Genomic DNA, 15168 nt, shown 5'->3' on the forward strand with positions numbered 1-15168 from the left:
ATAAATGAAGGTCATCATGGAGGACCCGCATCAAGATGTTTCAATCGCCTGAGTGCCTTCGTTGGGGATATACAGAGTGATGTTCATCTTATAAGTGAAATTTTACAGTTCAATAACTCTTTAACTAATCGACCGAATAATTTCAAATTTTGAAGTTTTGTCAACCTTTCCTATCGCCTTCCTTCAATATTTCTGAATTCGAGTAAATAAGATCCGGACTAGGAAAATTTCAGATTTTTCCTATCTTCGTGAATATTGGATCACCCTGTACGTGAACATTATGATTTTTTCCCATTATCGGAACCACAAAGAATCAATTCATTATAAAAATTCTTAATCTCTGCTTGGCACGGTCATACAGGGTGATCAATAAACATTCCCTTATGAGTGACATTTTTTTATTTCAATAACTCTTCAACAAATCCACCGAATAATTTCAATTTTTGAAGTTTTGTCGCCCATTACTATCGGCTTCCTTCAATATTTCTGAAATCGAATAAATCAGATCCGGACTAACGAAATTTTAGACTTTTTCTATTTTGTTGAATATTGGATCACTCTGTACGTCAATATCATAATTTTCTTCGTTTTCGTAACCACAACGAATTAATTCATAAACAACATTCTAAAACTCAGCTTGCCACCGTCATACAGGGTGCCAATAAACATTCCCTTATGAAAGAAATACAACCGAATATCTGTGAAACAACTATATCATATCAACGTGCTCAAAAATGCATTAAAATGGAGGAATATCATTTTGAACAATATCTGCTGAACTGAAAATATTTTATTTTTGATTAATTGTTTTCAAGATCAAATATTTTCAATTTATTTGCTGTTTTTGTTCTATTCTTCATCCAGCTTGTTGATTGAAAGTTTTCCTAAATAATTTGAGGAGAATTCAGGTGAGACATTCGTGAAGGGTGAAACAACTTCAATTTTCGAGATAATTCTACCGATAAATTCAAGATATCTTGAACTATGAAATTTCTTTCATGAAGAAATGTTTATTGATCACCCTGAATAATGGCGCCAAGCAGAGATTTAAAATTTTTATTATGAATTAATTCTCGAAAATTACATAGATTTTGACGAAATCACCAAAGTTTTCAGGGTATTTCTGTGATATTTTCAATATTGAAGAGCAATTTTTAGTCCTTTGAATATGTTTCGAATAACGATGTGCTAGGCCCGATCACAGAGAACAATTTCAGAACTTTACACATAGAATAAAAAAAAATAAGAAAACGAAGCATTAGAAAACTAAACAGGACGAACCTACCAAAATGTTCAAAAACGCAGAACGGCGCAAAACACTGAATGCACCAACGGAACCCACCGCCGCGTTTATCGAACAACAGCCCGATTCCAAGTTTGCATGGAACTGAAGGTTCGTTAGCTAGGTTGAACGGATCATCCATAAAAATGCGCAACCCCCAGCAAACCAACTGACTTCGATATGCCTCAACATCCTTCCCATAAATCCAGGATAACGTGGTACGGGGGTTATTGCACGTTTTATCAATACCAATTCCCGAAGACTTCTTCGCGGTCACGCACATAATCTGACCCAATTCTTGAAATACGCAATTAGAAGGATTGCCTTTCAATCTGAACCGAAATTCTATTTTTGGAAGGGGTTAACTGATATAATGCTTGTAGGAATGATGTGGGTATAATTCTGAAGGGATAGGCCAAGAATTTATTGATAAGAAGAAGATAACCTGGATGAAAGTCTATGGTTGAATCCATAGAGGGTACTACGTGAAAGAGGACATTCAATCTAACCCAAAAATCTATTTTTGGAAGGAGTCAACTGATATATTGCTGGTAGGAATCATGTGGGTATAATTTTGAAGGGATAGGCCAAGAATTGATAGATAAGAAGAAGAAAACGTGGATAAAAGTGTATGGTGGAAGCCATAGAGTGTACAGTGAGTAGGAGGAAATTATTTGGAAATTGCTGATGTCAATTGATTTGTGAAACTTTCAAACCATCTGCAATCTATAGATCTGGACGAAAATATTGTTCTATTCTTTAAAATCCTCATAGATTAGACTCTCAGAGTAATGAACATGGATAGAGGGAGCATATGTCATTTTGAGTAAGCAAATTTGGTCCCCAACATGAACTATCAAATTTGACAAGAAGCGCGCGAAAATGAAAACATATCAGTGATACGATATTTCACTCAATTCGCGAGTTTCTCCACAAAGAACTCACTTCTTTTGTCCCATGGTGAATCAACGTTTCATATTAACTCAAAATATATTGAAATAAATACAAAAAATATCAGTAATTCAGAAAACATACTTCAAGCGCGCCAAACGACGTGAAACAACCGATGACACTAGGAGAGTAAAAGTTGCCAAACATTGGATTTCAGCAGGTAGATGCAGAAAATAATGAATATTCTGCTCAATATGAATTCGACATGGGGAAAAATATCGGATTCCAAATATTCAAATTTGCATATTCAATCGGGAATCACTCAAATAAATGTATTTCATTCAATATAATATACATTCATAACGATATAGTAAAATTGTGGATTTGAAAATACATCACAATCCGACAACGTAATCTAACCATGTTGGGGACATGTAAAAATTGCGTATACTCCCACTTTTTATATCATATTTATTACTCTATGATTAGACTTTAAGGTAAGTTATGGGTTTGAGTTCCAAAAAGGCCTATAAAAAATGACTACTTTTCCTCGCCATGTCATTAAGAGAATAGATAGATACGTTATAGGTTAATTTGACAATAATAATCTTGCAATTTTTTTCTTTGCGTTTATGATTTTGCTGCGAATTTCAACATTTTCTACAAAAAAATATCATAGTTATTTTGTGAGTTGTAACAGATTTATTTTCTAATTGAAAGGTCATTCGAAATTTCGAGAAAACATTGAATTCTATCCTCAAACATATTGCTATAGTAATAATGTAATAAATGATTAAATGAAAGTAATCTCTACAATGAAATAGTTACTAAGTATAAAACAACCAAGATTTTTTTTCTCAAAATTATCCAAAAAATCTTTCATTTTCGTTTTCCTCCAATTTAGGAGGACCCTGTATAAAATTGATATCGATCAAAAGTATAAATATCTTAATGAAAATATTTGATAGCCAATCAATCTAATCTGAAAATCTTTATTTCGTAATTTATTTGAATGAAATTGTTTCAAATAGTGATTGTCATTCATAAATTCCTGGAAAATATAAAAAATTTCAGCTTATGTAATTGCATGGGACAGAAGTAGTTATAGCTTATGGTTAAGTTGCTTTCCAGGAATGAATATGGTCAACTAAAAAAGTCATTAAAATTTAACGCCCAATTTGAATTTATTCGCTATTAGGCTGAAATTTGTTTGTTTTTTAGGTGTTTTCTCTGAATCTTATCATAAACCCCCTCCTTTGCAGTTATTAGTTTTGGAGAAGCGATCACCATGAAAATTTTTGATTTCATCTCAGTGTTTTTCTCAAATTCTTCAATTCCATATCAAACCAAAATCAATATTATTCAATTACCTATACATGGAATTTATGAACGAAGTTCTTCAAATGCAATATTAATGTGATTGATCGAGCACCAAGAACTGCATTTCGCGTGCTTAGAATCACGCAATACAGGGTGCGACTTGTTGGCGACATAGAATAAATGGACAAATATGAGTTGGTCAGTGAATCATATCCTTTACTGGAAAAATCGATATTGCAGACCACCAGCCACTTACTCGTTAACTATATTGGTCACTTTACTAGGGGGTTGACTAAACCAAATATAATATCAGACTTTCATCATTAAACGGATTTTTCCAATAAGATATTTCATTTTGAATAACCAGTTCTAACAATGGAACGATACAAGTTTCAACAGAGCATTGAAATTGTTAGAATACAATTTTGCAGTCAAGAGTTTTTTTTAGTCGATGTGAAGGACCTTCTCAGCCAGCAATGGTGAAACTGGTGGAAAAATTTGAGCTGTTGGACAAGTTGGTGATGTGCAGAATCGAAACCGTGTGCATCGTTCAAGACCCCAGAGTAATAAACATAGATAGAGGGAGTATATGTCATTTTCAGTACGCAAATTTTGTCCTGAACATGAACTATCAAATTTGACATGAAGCGCGCGGAAATGAAAACATATCAGTGATACAATATTTCACTATATTCGCGAGTTTCTCCACAAAGAACGCACTTCTTATGATCCATAGTGAATCAACGTTTTATATTAACTCAAAATATATTGAAATAAATACCTAAATATATCAGAAATTCAGAAAACAAACTTCAAGCGCGCCAAACGACGTAAAACAACCGATGACACTAGAAGAGCGAAAGTTGCCAAACTTTGGATTTCAGCAGGTAGATACAGAAAATAATAAATATTCAGCTCATTATAAATTCGACAATTAAGAAAAATATCTAATTTCAATCAATCGAATTTGCATATTTAATCGGGAATCACTCAAATAAATATATTTAATTCAATATAATATATAGGGTGTTTTTTTCGATGTATATAACTTTAAGTTGGAAATACTGTTCAAGACAGCGACCGATTTAACAGCTGTCAAGTAATTTATTCTCAGTTTGGTTTGGCAATTCATTATGAATAGACTCACACCTGAACAACGCTTGCAATTTTATTTCGAAAATAATGGTTCTGTGCGGAATACGTATCGCGCACTACGTCCATTAGCGATGAAGCGCACTTCGGGTCGAATGGCTAGGTCAACAAACAAAACTGCCGCATTTGGAATGAAGCTAATCCTCAAGTGTATTTCGAAACTCCGTTACATCCAGAAAAAACTGACTGTTTGGTGCGCTTTATGGGCTGGTGGAATCATTAGTCCGTACTTCTTCAAAAACGATGATGGCCAGAACGTTACAGTCAATGGTGATCGGTATAGAGCCATGATTAACAACTTTTTCATTCCTGAATTGAACAACCATGATGTCCAGGAGCTGTGGTTCCAACAAGACGGAGCAACATGTCACACAGCTCGTGCCACAATCGATTTATTGAAAGACACATTCGGTGACCGCCTAATTTCAAGTTGTGGATCTGTGTACTTTCCTCCAAGAACTTGTGATTTAACACCGCTAGACTACTTTCTGTGGGGCTATGTAAAGTCATTGGTCTATGCGGATAAGCCACAAACCCTTGACCATTTGGAAGACAACATTCGCCGTGTTATTGCCGATATACGGCCACAAATGTTGGAAAAAGTCATCGAAAATTGGACGTCCAGATTGGACTACATCCGAGCCAGCCGTGGCGGTCATATGCCAGAAATCATATTTAAAATGTAATTCCACAAGATTATCTTGTGGATAAATAAAATTCATGTCAATCGAATAATCCATCGTTGTTTTATTGCAATTTAAAGTTCTATAGCTCTAAAAAAACACCGTTTACTTTCTCTCTCCTTCGAACTAAATAGATAATTCATTCCATTAACTATCGACTTAACAGGAGTTTTAACCATAATTCAATTCCACATACATGATAGCCACGTATAATGCATACCTCTACAAATATTTGCACAGGCATGTTGCAGAACAAACACATATAGGTGCAACGTTTTAATGTTATCTTGATCAAAACACGGCCATTATATCTCAATTGCTTTTCACGTTATTCCGAATTGAATGAGAAAGTACCTGAATTTTTTATGTTGCTTTGTTTAGGGCTTATCTAGGTTATCTTGATTGTTAGAATCAAAAATGCCGAAAACAATTTGCATATTCCTGATATATCAGTACCTAGAGCTTTGATGTTTTCGCAAACGAATTTGATATCGGAATATGTAAATTGGATTTTATCTGAAGTTTATGGAGTTATTTTTGAATGATCACGTCACGCCTATCAAATGATAATTAATTAATTAATCAATCAATTCATTCTTATCCTTACTAATGATTTATATGAGTAAAAGTGATCAGGTCGACTGATTGTATTCTATTTATATATAATTAAAATAGTAATAGCAATAAATAACATAATAACCTACTATATATAGTGTTTTATTCTGTCATTCCATTATTGTGCGAGAACATGACAAACCTTGGCTTGAATATGCTATTTGACCGTTCTATTTATTATAAAGGGTGTTTTTTTTAGAGCTATAGAACTTTAAATTGCAATGAAACAACGATGGATTATTCGATTTACATGAATTTTATTTATCCGCAAGATAATCTTGTGGCATTACATTTTAAATATGATTTCTGGCATATGACCGCCACGGCTGGCTCGGATGTAGTCCAATCTGGACGTCCAATTTTCGATGACTTTTTCCAACATTTGTGGCCGTATATCGGCAATAACACGGCGAATGTTGTCTTCCAAATGGTCAAGGGTTTGTGGCTTATCCGCATAGACCAATGACTTTACATAGCCCCACAGAAAGTAGTCTAGCGGTGTTAAATCACAAGATCTTGGAGTCCAATTCACAGGTCCAAAACGTGAAATTAGGCGGTCACCAAATGTATGTGTGTATTTCAATAAATCGATTGTGGCACGAGCTGTGTGACATGTTGCGCCGTCTTGTTGGAACCACAGCTCCTGGACATCATGGTTGTTCAATTCAGGAATGAAAAAGTTAGTAATCATGGCTCTATACTGATCACCATTGACTGTAACGTTCTGGCCATCATCGTTTTTGAAGAAGAACGGACCAATGATTCCACCAGCCCATAAAGCGCACCAAACAGTCAGTTTTTCTGGATGTAACGGTGTTTCGACATACACTCGAGGATTAGCTTCACTTCAAATGCGGCAGTTTTGTTTGTTGGCGTAGCCATTCAACCAGAAGTGCGCTTCATCGCTAAACAAAATAAAATGGACGTAGTGCGCGATACGTATTCCGCACAAAACCATCATTTTCGAAATAAAATTGCACTATTTGCAAGCGTTGCTCAGGCGTGAATCTATTCATGATGAATTGCCAAACCAAACTGAGAATAAACTTTTTGACAGCTGTTAAATCGGTCGCCATCTTGAACGATAATGCCAACTTAAAGTTATATACCTCGAAAAAAAACACCCTTTACCTAACACCTAAACTAAGACCCCCAAAATAAGCACATACCTCTTATACTAGCAATATGATCATCGAACTGTGATTTGCTCCTAACATATTCCAACTTCGATGAGTTGCTATGAAAACTCTGAGTTCTATATTCACTATACCACTCGGAACTTGAGGAAGTAGCCTTACTCCCACTACAGCTGGTGTTATCCCAATCATCGTGCCCTGATCTTGATACATCCAAGGACTTAACCAGGTTCTCATCTGAAGAAAACCTAGCATCTCCTAGAGAAGTAAAGCTGGAAGTTTTGGATCCAGCGTTTCCGTTGGAATGAGAAGCATAAGCAGAATCCAGCTGTAGGACCTCTTCAGAAGGAGTCCTGCTGGCTGTAAACCCTTCTCCTAGAGGACTTGTTGGGCTTGTGATGTGCCTAACAGTCTTTCTTAGGACGACCTTCTCGAATTTTATGGTTTTTAAACCAGATGTGGGGTCGTTTTCTCTTTGGGTTGAAGTTATTATCTCCTGAAATGGGTGTTGGTGAGCTAGTTGAAGACAGAGTGTCTTTCAGTTACTGGTGAGGCGAATACGATCTTGGTTTGGGTTTGTATCAACGCAAAATATACAGAAGTTTGAAATCCGAGCACATATAGGAAATAAATCAAGAAGTATGGAGAATACTGCAAACTTCAAACTATCTATCTTATATTATACAAATATAGAGAAAACTTAATAGTTGCTAAACTGTTGTCGACAGGACTTTGCGATGAAAAATATTGGATTCAGAAAAACTGCATAGTTACACGTTTTGAATTTCGTAAAACTGTTTGGTTAGTTTATGTAGATATAAATATCTTGAAAGTTGATTCCTTGTTTTCCTATTGCTTTAATAATTCATGTATCGTGTTCACGGGCTAGGAGGATCAATACTATACAGGTAGGCCCACATGAAACTGTCCAATTGGACATGAGTTGTTCAGAGAAACGATGAAAGAGGCAATTTTCATTTGAATGGTGATATTTCAGCGATTCTTGTACCAAATTATGCAATTTCATTCCATAAACTAAACTGGTTTCTGTACCCTATTCTCAAACATCACCTGGTGAAGAGTATGTGGTAACACCAGAAGTACATCTTTGAAATGAAAAAAAAACAGTAAATTGAAACCATCAAACGAGTTCTGAAAGGTGTCAATCAACATAGCCAACTACTTATTTATATAAACTGATTCATCAAAAGAAACCGGCGCCAACAACTCAATTAATTATAAACAAATAGTCCCCCCATTTGCTGAATCACTCTATATAGCGTAGAGAGGCCACTTGCATAATGTTAATCGTCTCGTCCAATCGATTCTTTCTGTTATGTTGGTCGCACTGCGCGAAGTTTACCATACTGTTGGACGCCGGTTAGAATTGTAAATAAGGTCTAAAAATAGAGTTTACACATAGTCAATAAATTACCTGTTATTCTGAATGGCGACAAGATGTAATCTCAGTGTGTCACTCAATTGGGAGTAGAGAATAGAAATTTTGGTGTTAATTTGGACAACTTCAAGATTAAGTTGTTATAACAGAATTGCTCGAAAAAAATTAGGAATGGAATATTTAGAATTACGTGTTCGAAAGCTCATTTGAAAGTTTATTCTTTTCTTCTCAATACAATGTGTTGCCAAATAGGTGCGAAAGTTTGTGGGAAGTGGCCTCTTTCGAAAATTGATGGAGATCTTTCATGTAAACAAAAGTTCTTAGGCATTTTCTTGAAATTGTGCACGCTCCCAAAAATGATATTTTTTTTAAAATGTTTTGCTTGAAATTGCGGAAGTTGAAGAAATGGCATTTTGCAAAAATGTTTCACTGAGTTTTGGAAACAGCCACCTACTAGATATTTACGATTGCATAGACGTAAAGATAGATAATTTCTCAATCAATGTCAAATTGCACAATTTACAGGGCGACTCAAAAGTCTTGGTCATTACTTTATGAAGTGATAGTTACAGTTTAAATAGAAACTTTTTCCTATCTCGAATTTCTTTCGGAAATACAGGCTATTGAACTTTTTTTTCATTTATTTTTAGCCCTATTCTCATTGGCGCTGAAGATACGCTACTCCAGAAAACTACGCCACTGAGACATTGTAGAAACTCAAAAAAACATGAAAATATTGGAAATCCTCTGACTACAATATCCCCCAAATTCAAACTCTCATTATACCAACTCGTTTAGAATTTTTTCAAATAAATAGAAAAATTAGTTCAAAGGCTGTATCTCCGAAAAAATTCGAAGTAGAAAAAAAATTTCACTTGAAAAAACTTCTTATTTTGAGCAGGGCTCACACTTTCTAAAGTTTTTACCTAGTCTTCTGAATTATCCTGTAAGTTGACATTAATTTGACTGACGATTATAGAAAGGATACAATTTGTTCAAAAAGGTTGTTTTGCTTTCGAACAAAGGACAAAATTATGATAATATTGATTTGAAATTCTGGAATTTCAATTTCGAAAAGTGTATGCATCACAACTCAATAAAATTTGGAGTTTTCCAATGAAAATAAACATTATGCAAATATGTTCAAGAATGCAAATATATTTATGGGAGCCCATTAGTGATAATAACATGATTTAATATTTCCTAAATCAATTGTAACATTGAAGAGAAAGCCGAATTTCTGGGATTTACTGCTAGTTACAGTACTCAGGAATAATGAACCAGAATCGTTATACTAGTTTTTTTTTTAATAGAGCATATATTTCGAAGGCTAAAAGTCAAGAGATCAACTTTCCAATATTTCATTTCCGACATGTTGTAAACACCAAACTAAATTCAAATCATACAATGTTATAACGATATTAATGAAATATTTTCAACTCTAAATTGTTATGACCTTTAAATGAGATGAGATCAGTTCGTGTGAAAATAAAAAAGATGAATCTACATCGTTTTCATCTAACAAAGAGCTATTTCGTAATTGAAAATTCCAAACGAGGAATATTTAACTCAGAATGATACTTTGAAGCTGCAGGTTTTGTTAGAGACGACAAATGAAAAAAAATATATCTTCCTACTCAATTTCTCCGTGGGTTCTCTGGAAAATATCACACCAAGAACGAGCAGAGGATAATTATCTGATTCTGTTTGAGTTGGTGGAGCCAGCTGAGTGAGAAAATGAATTTCTTCTGGCATGACCTTCACTTGACATTGAAATCGGAAAGATGGCCAAGAAAACTTGATATATGAGGGGAAAAAAGAATATTCTGTTATTCTAACTAATGAAGAACAGATTTTTCATCGGGAAAAATTGAAATAATTCAGTGGGATGGAAGAAAGAACATTCAGAAAAAAATGCATATCTAAGAGATTGAATCAATTGGAAAATAAAGCAGAAAAATTAGGAGAATAGATAGGGAAATATGTAGATATTTAAAAAAACAGATATGAATGAATGGGTTTGAAATGAAAAAAAAAAATTATATTAGAGTAAGGATATTTGCAATAGTTTCCAATACTCTCTGATGATTCCCATAATGTCCAAGAATCCTAGAGATTCCTCAAGGACAATCAATAGTGCGAAATAGTATTTGAAATATCATGACAAAGGTCCTCATTGTCCTCATGTTAAACTCTATTGTATAGAATATGAAATTCTATCATCTAGGATTTTCTTCGAAAACTACTGGCATGATAGATATTGATTTTTGTTTAGCAAGAAACCAAAAAATTTTGAAATTTTCATAACTGAAATGAACATTTTAATGAAATGACCCACCTTTATTTGAAGTTTGCAGCGTTTATGGATTCTACACTATCCAAAACATGAACTGTAATTATTTTAGGGTGCTAGAATTTTCTACAAATTCGAATAATAATTCAATCTGTAAAGCGAACAAGAAAAACTTGTAACCGATATATAAAATAGTGGAAAGAATTTTATTATGTAAAAGCCGGCCGGCAAATCAACTCACAGACGTAAATTGTATGACAATTCAGAAATTTCGATAACTTCCGTATCTTTAAAACCTTCACCAACGTATTTCCTCCCAAACCAAGATCATATCCCCATCATCACATAAAAAAACTCAAAAAATAATTGCCTCCAAAGTTCCATCATCTTTCAACTCCTGCCTATGCACAATATGCCTCGGCGACTTCAACCTTACTTCCTCCAGCTCAGCACGTCCAACATTCCTGCTTCTTTCTTCCTCCAGCCTCCTCTCAAACTCCTCAACATCCCTCTCAGAAATCCCTTGAGAGCACCCCTCAGCTGACCTCTTACCAGTCCACACCTTCTCGAAGAACTTAATATTCTCCCTCAGTTTCTTCGACGTAGGGCTCTGCGCCCCATCCGGAGGCCTCTTGGGGGACTCCCCATGGCCCTCTTCGCGGTCCGTCATGTTGTCATTCTCGCACAAGAACTGAATCACTCAACACATATGTCATTTTCGGCCTGTTTAAGGTTAAGTTTTGATAACGCGGCGTTCGATAACTGTGCACAGTTGATAATGCAGCGCTTGGAACAAGTGGATGGATAGCGCAAAGGAGGAGACTGTAGAGGGAGAATATTGGGGGGCTTGCGAAGATTGGACTGGGTCGGGAGACAGCGAAGGTCTCGCTCGGTGCGCAGGTGCGGTGGCCCTGTTGGGACATCGACAGTTTTCGTCCTTTATTTGGGTTTCAGATTTGGGACGGTCGCGTAGTTGGATTTTTTAGATGGAGCAGTGTTATTTGTTTGATTTCAGATGATCTATTGGGTTTTAGATGGGAATGTGATGTTTGTATGTGTTTATGTTATGATTTTCGTTTCTAATTGGTGTTTTGGAACGACCTTCGGGGATATTGTTGGCCTATTTGAGTAGGCGCTTGATTGTATTATGCGTTTTAAATTTATGAGAACAGTCATCAAGTCATGGGATGTCTCATATAAAAGACACCAACTCTCCTTTATATCTCTTATCATTTGAAATCGAAATTTCAATCTGATCTCATCATAAAGTAATAAACATAGATAGAGGAAGTATATAAATGTCCCCAAAATGGTTAGATTACGTTGTCGGATTGTGATATATTTTCAAAAACACAATTTTACTATATATTCATGAATGTATATTATATTGAATTAAATATATTTATTCGAGTGATTTTCGATTGAATATGCAAATTTGAATATTTGGAATCCAATATTTTTCCCAATTGTCGAATTTATAATAAGCAAAATATTTATTATTTTCTGTATCTACCTGCAGAAATCCAAGGTTTGGCAACTTTTGCTCTCCTAATGTCATCGGTTGTTTCAAGTCTTTTTGCGTGCTTGAAGTTTGTTTTCTGAATTTCTGATATATTTAGGTATTCATCTCAATATATTTTGAGTTAATATGAAACGTTGATTCAATATGAGATATAAGAATTGCGTTCTTTGTGGAGAAACTCGCGAATTGAGTGAAATATCGTATCTGATATATTTTCATTTTCGCGCGCTTGATGTCAAATTTGATAGTTCATGTTGGGGACAAAATTTGCTTACTGTAAATGACAACTGAACTATAGCAAATTCCTGAAAATAAATACCCAATCTTTCAATTCTTACAGATACGAATGAGTTGAGATTTAATATTTATTTCTACTGTTTTCTGTATTTATTTTGAGTTTTGACAATGAGATTCTCCTTGAAACCTGCAGGCTAGCAGGAATTAAATTCTTCATTGTAAATTGTGAATATAATCATGTACAAATACAGGATGTTCCTAAATTGGAAGTATAAACAAATGACCAATTCTCCAATCATTTTATAAAAAAAAGTCCCATAAACAAAGGCTTGCAAACGCTTTGTCTTTAGATACAGGGTGATGAAGTTTTTTTCTCATAGCACATTCCGTTCACAATATTTTTAAATTAAATTTGGCATAGACATTTCAATTTATGAATATTATTGAATGCAAATCTACAAGGTGTAATTTTTTCTCGAACAGTGCCTGCTTCTTTCGTCAAGAACTTTGTTTTGGTGGATTACTGGTAACTTTGATCCAGTACTACGCTTGTTGTTTTTTTGTAGTTTCGTTCTATCTGCTATCGATTTCGAGGGAAGAATTTCAAACAATTCTTTAGTAGTACTCAGGAAAATCTAAATAACTATAAAGATCCAGTTAGTAGGCAGTGATAAATAAATAAATTATAAGTTTTGGTACATATTTACCCAATCTGTAGCGAAGATTAATAAAGGTTTGATAAACTAGTAAAATCATCACAAAAAAAGAAAACTACAAGAAACGCCCTGTATCTCGAATACAAAATGTTTGAAAGCCCATGTTTAAAGGACTTTTTCTCTTAAAATTGTCCAGGTATTCTTCTATTTACCTACGTACCTCCAATTCAGAAACACCCTGTATAGTTTGATTTTCCATGCATAAAAAATAATGAGTTATTGGAATCATTGGAGGATGAAAATTCTTCCTTTTTCATAAATATCGGTAATGAATCATGAAGGAAGCGCTTTCTGCAACTGTTTATTTTTTATGGCATCGATATCTTCATTGAAATTACAATTTTTTCTCAAAATAAAACCTGCCATTGTATCAATTCATGTTTTAAATTTCACGATATGCAATGAATTTTTTGAGAAATTATGTTTTCATTTGGATGAAAAATATGAAAAACCCCCAAAACATCTTAGTGTAGTACTCTGCATTTAAAAAAATCCATTTTCCAAATCGCTAAATTGCGAAAACTCACAAAAACTAAATTACGGACAATGTAATCATTATAATCACCAACGTATTAAGTGAAATTCTCCATTCAAATCTGAATTCAATTGAAGCTGTTCCATTGGACAACTTCCACTTCCGGTCTACAACCGGAATTTTATACAGGGGTAACGTAAACTAGGTCAACGTCATCTGATACTTTTTGTTAGCTGTTGATTCGTAGGGTGATAGACACCACTCCTGACTTTTAAATATTGAGGGGCTCAGGATTATCAGGAAAAGCAATCTTCTCCTGAATTTTCTAGAAGCAGAAGCATGATGTCACCGAATTTCCGAGGAAAAATTTCACTCAATTCCAAGAAACTGTTCAATATCAGATCGATGTCAAGATTTTACTCATCAGGTTACAACTAGAAGGTGTTAACTTTAAGGTTATACCTCTGTTTGGTTGATTTTTTCCAAAAAAAATTTTCAAAAATCTATATTTCAATATTTTATTTTTTTCTTTCCGTTGAGAGATATTTTTTCATGGAACATAACATGTTCAGTATTAGGTTCTATGAACTCTTTCATGCTGTTAAAGTGTCATTTCACATTTCGTCTGACAGTGCAGAAACTTATATTTTGACCTATTTAGTCGATAGGTATCTAAAGTGTTGAAATTGCCTTTGCTACGTAACACATCGTTGGCACTTATGGTTGAAACATTTGGTATTATCTGTATACATTGTGTCCGTGAAGTATGGAACAAATTCATTTTTAGCTGAACAGACCATTTTAAGAAATAATCCTGAAACACGTCGATTTTTTATTTTTATTTACCGTATTTTAAAATAATAATCTAATATACAGGGTGAATTACTTTCGAGTAATGCCGTCACCGTCATTTTTTTTAAATGAAACACCCACATTTTGTCTCAATTTTTCGATTACTCTAGCTGAGCTGATTCCAAAAATGTATCACATGTTGATTTCAATTGGTACAGGGTGGACAAAAATACAATAGTTTTGTGTGTGCTCATAAAGTAACGCGTAACATTCTTTATTAGTTAAATTCACAATATTATCGAAAATACTTATTGTCTACCGGCAATTGGTTTGAATGTAACACCCTCTAGTTTTTACATTTTTAGATCAATAAAAATGTATGAAAATAATAAATAATTTCTTTCATATTCTGTCTGCTAGACCACAAGTACCGAACATTTTTTGAAACAGCTCATTATTATTAATCTAAAATGTAACAAACTACAGGGTGTTGCATTCAAACTTATTACCGCTAAACAATAAGTATTTTCGATAATATTGTTAATTTAACTAATAAAAAATGTTACGCGTTCATTTATGAGCACACACAAAACTATTGTATTTTTGTCCACCCTGTACCAATTGGAATCAACATGTGATACATTTTTGGAATCAG

At 34.2% G+C, this 15168-nt stretch overlaps 1 protein-coding gene across 7 annotated transcripts in view; it reads right to left on the reverse strand.

The window, feature by feature from the left end:
- Nucleotides 1–15168, reverse strand: part of LOC123679945 — a 149979-nt gene that overhangs the window by 101675 nt on the left and 33136 nt on the right. For 4 of the 7 annotated variants that reach the window (XM_045617526.1, XM_045617527.1, XM_045617524.1 and 1 more), the window contains exons 1-2: nt 11142–11550; nt 7113–7575 (exon numbers count right to left, since the gene is read on the reverse strand). The exons of 2 other annotated variants lie outside the window; for them this stretch is intronic. In XM_045617526.1, the coding sequence (XP_045473482.1) occupies nt 7113–7575; nt 11142–11441 (763 nt within the window). In that variant the 5' untranslated portion in view covers nt 11442–11550. Of the gene's footprint in view, nt 1–7112; nt 7576–11141; nt 11551–15168 lie in introns of those variants that run through there. One more of the 7 variants, XM_045617529.1, reaches the window with a different exon arrangement.

This window comes from Harmonia axyridis, chromosome 5 (genome assembly GCF_914767665.1).
Source record: "Harmonia axyridis chromosome 5, icHarAxyr1.1, whole genome shotgun sequence".
Classification (NCBI taxonomy): Eukaryota; Metazoa; Arthropoda; class Insecta; order Coleoptera; family Coccinellidae; genus Harmonia; species Harmonia axyridis.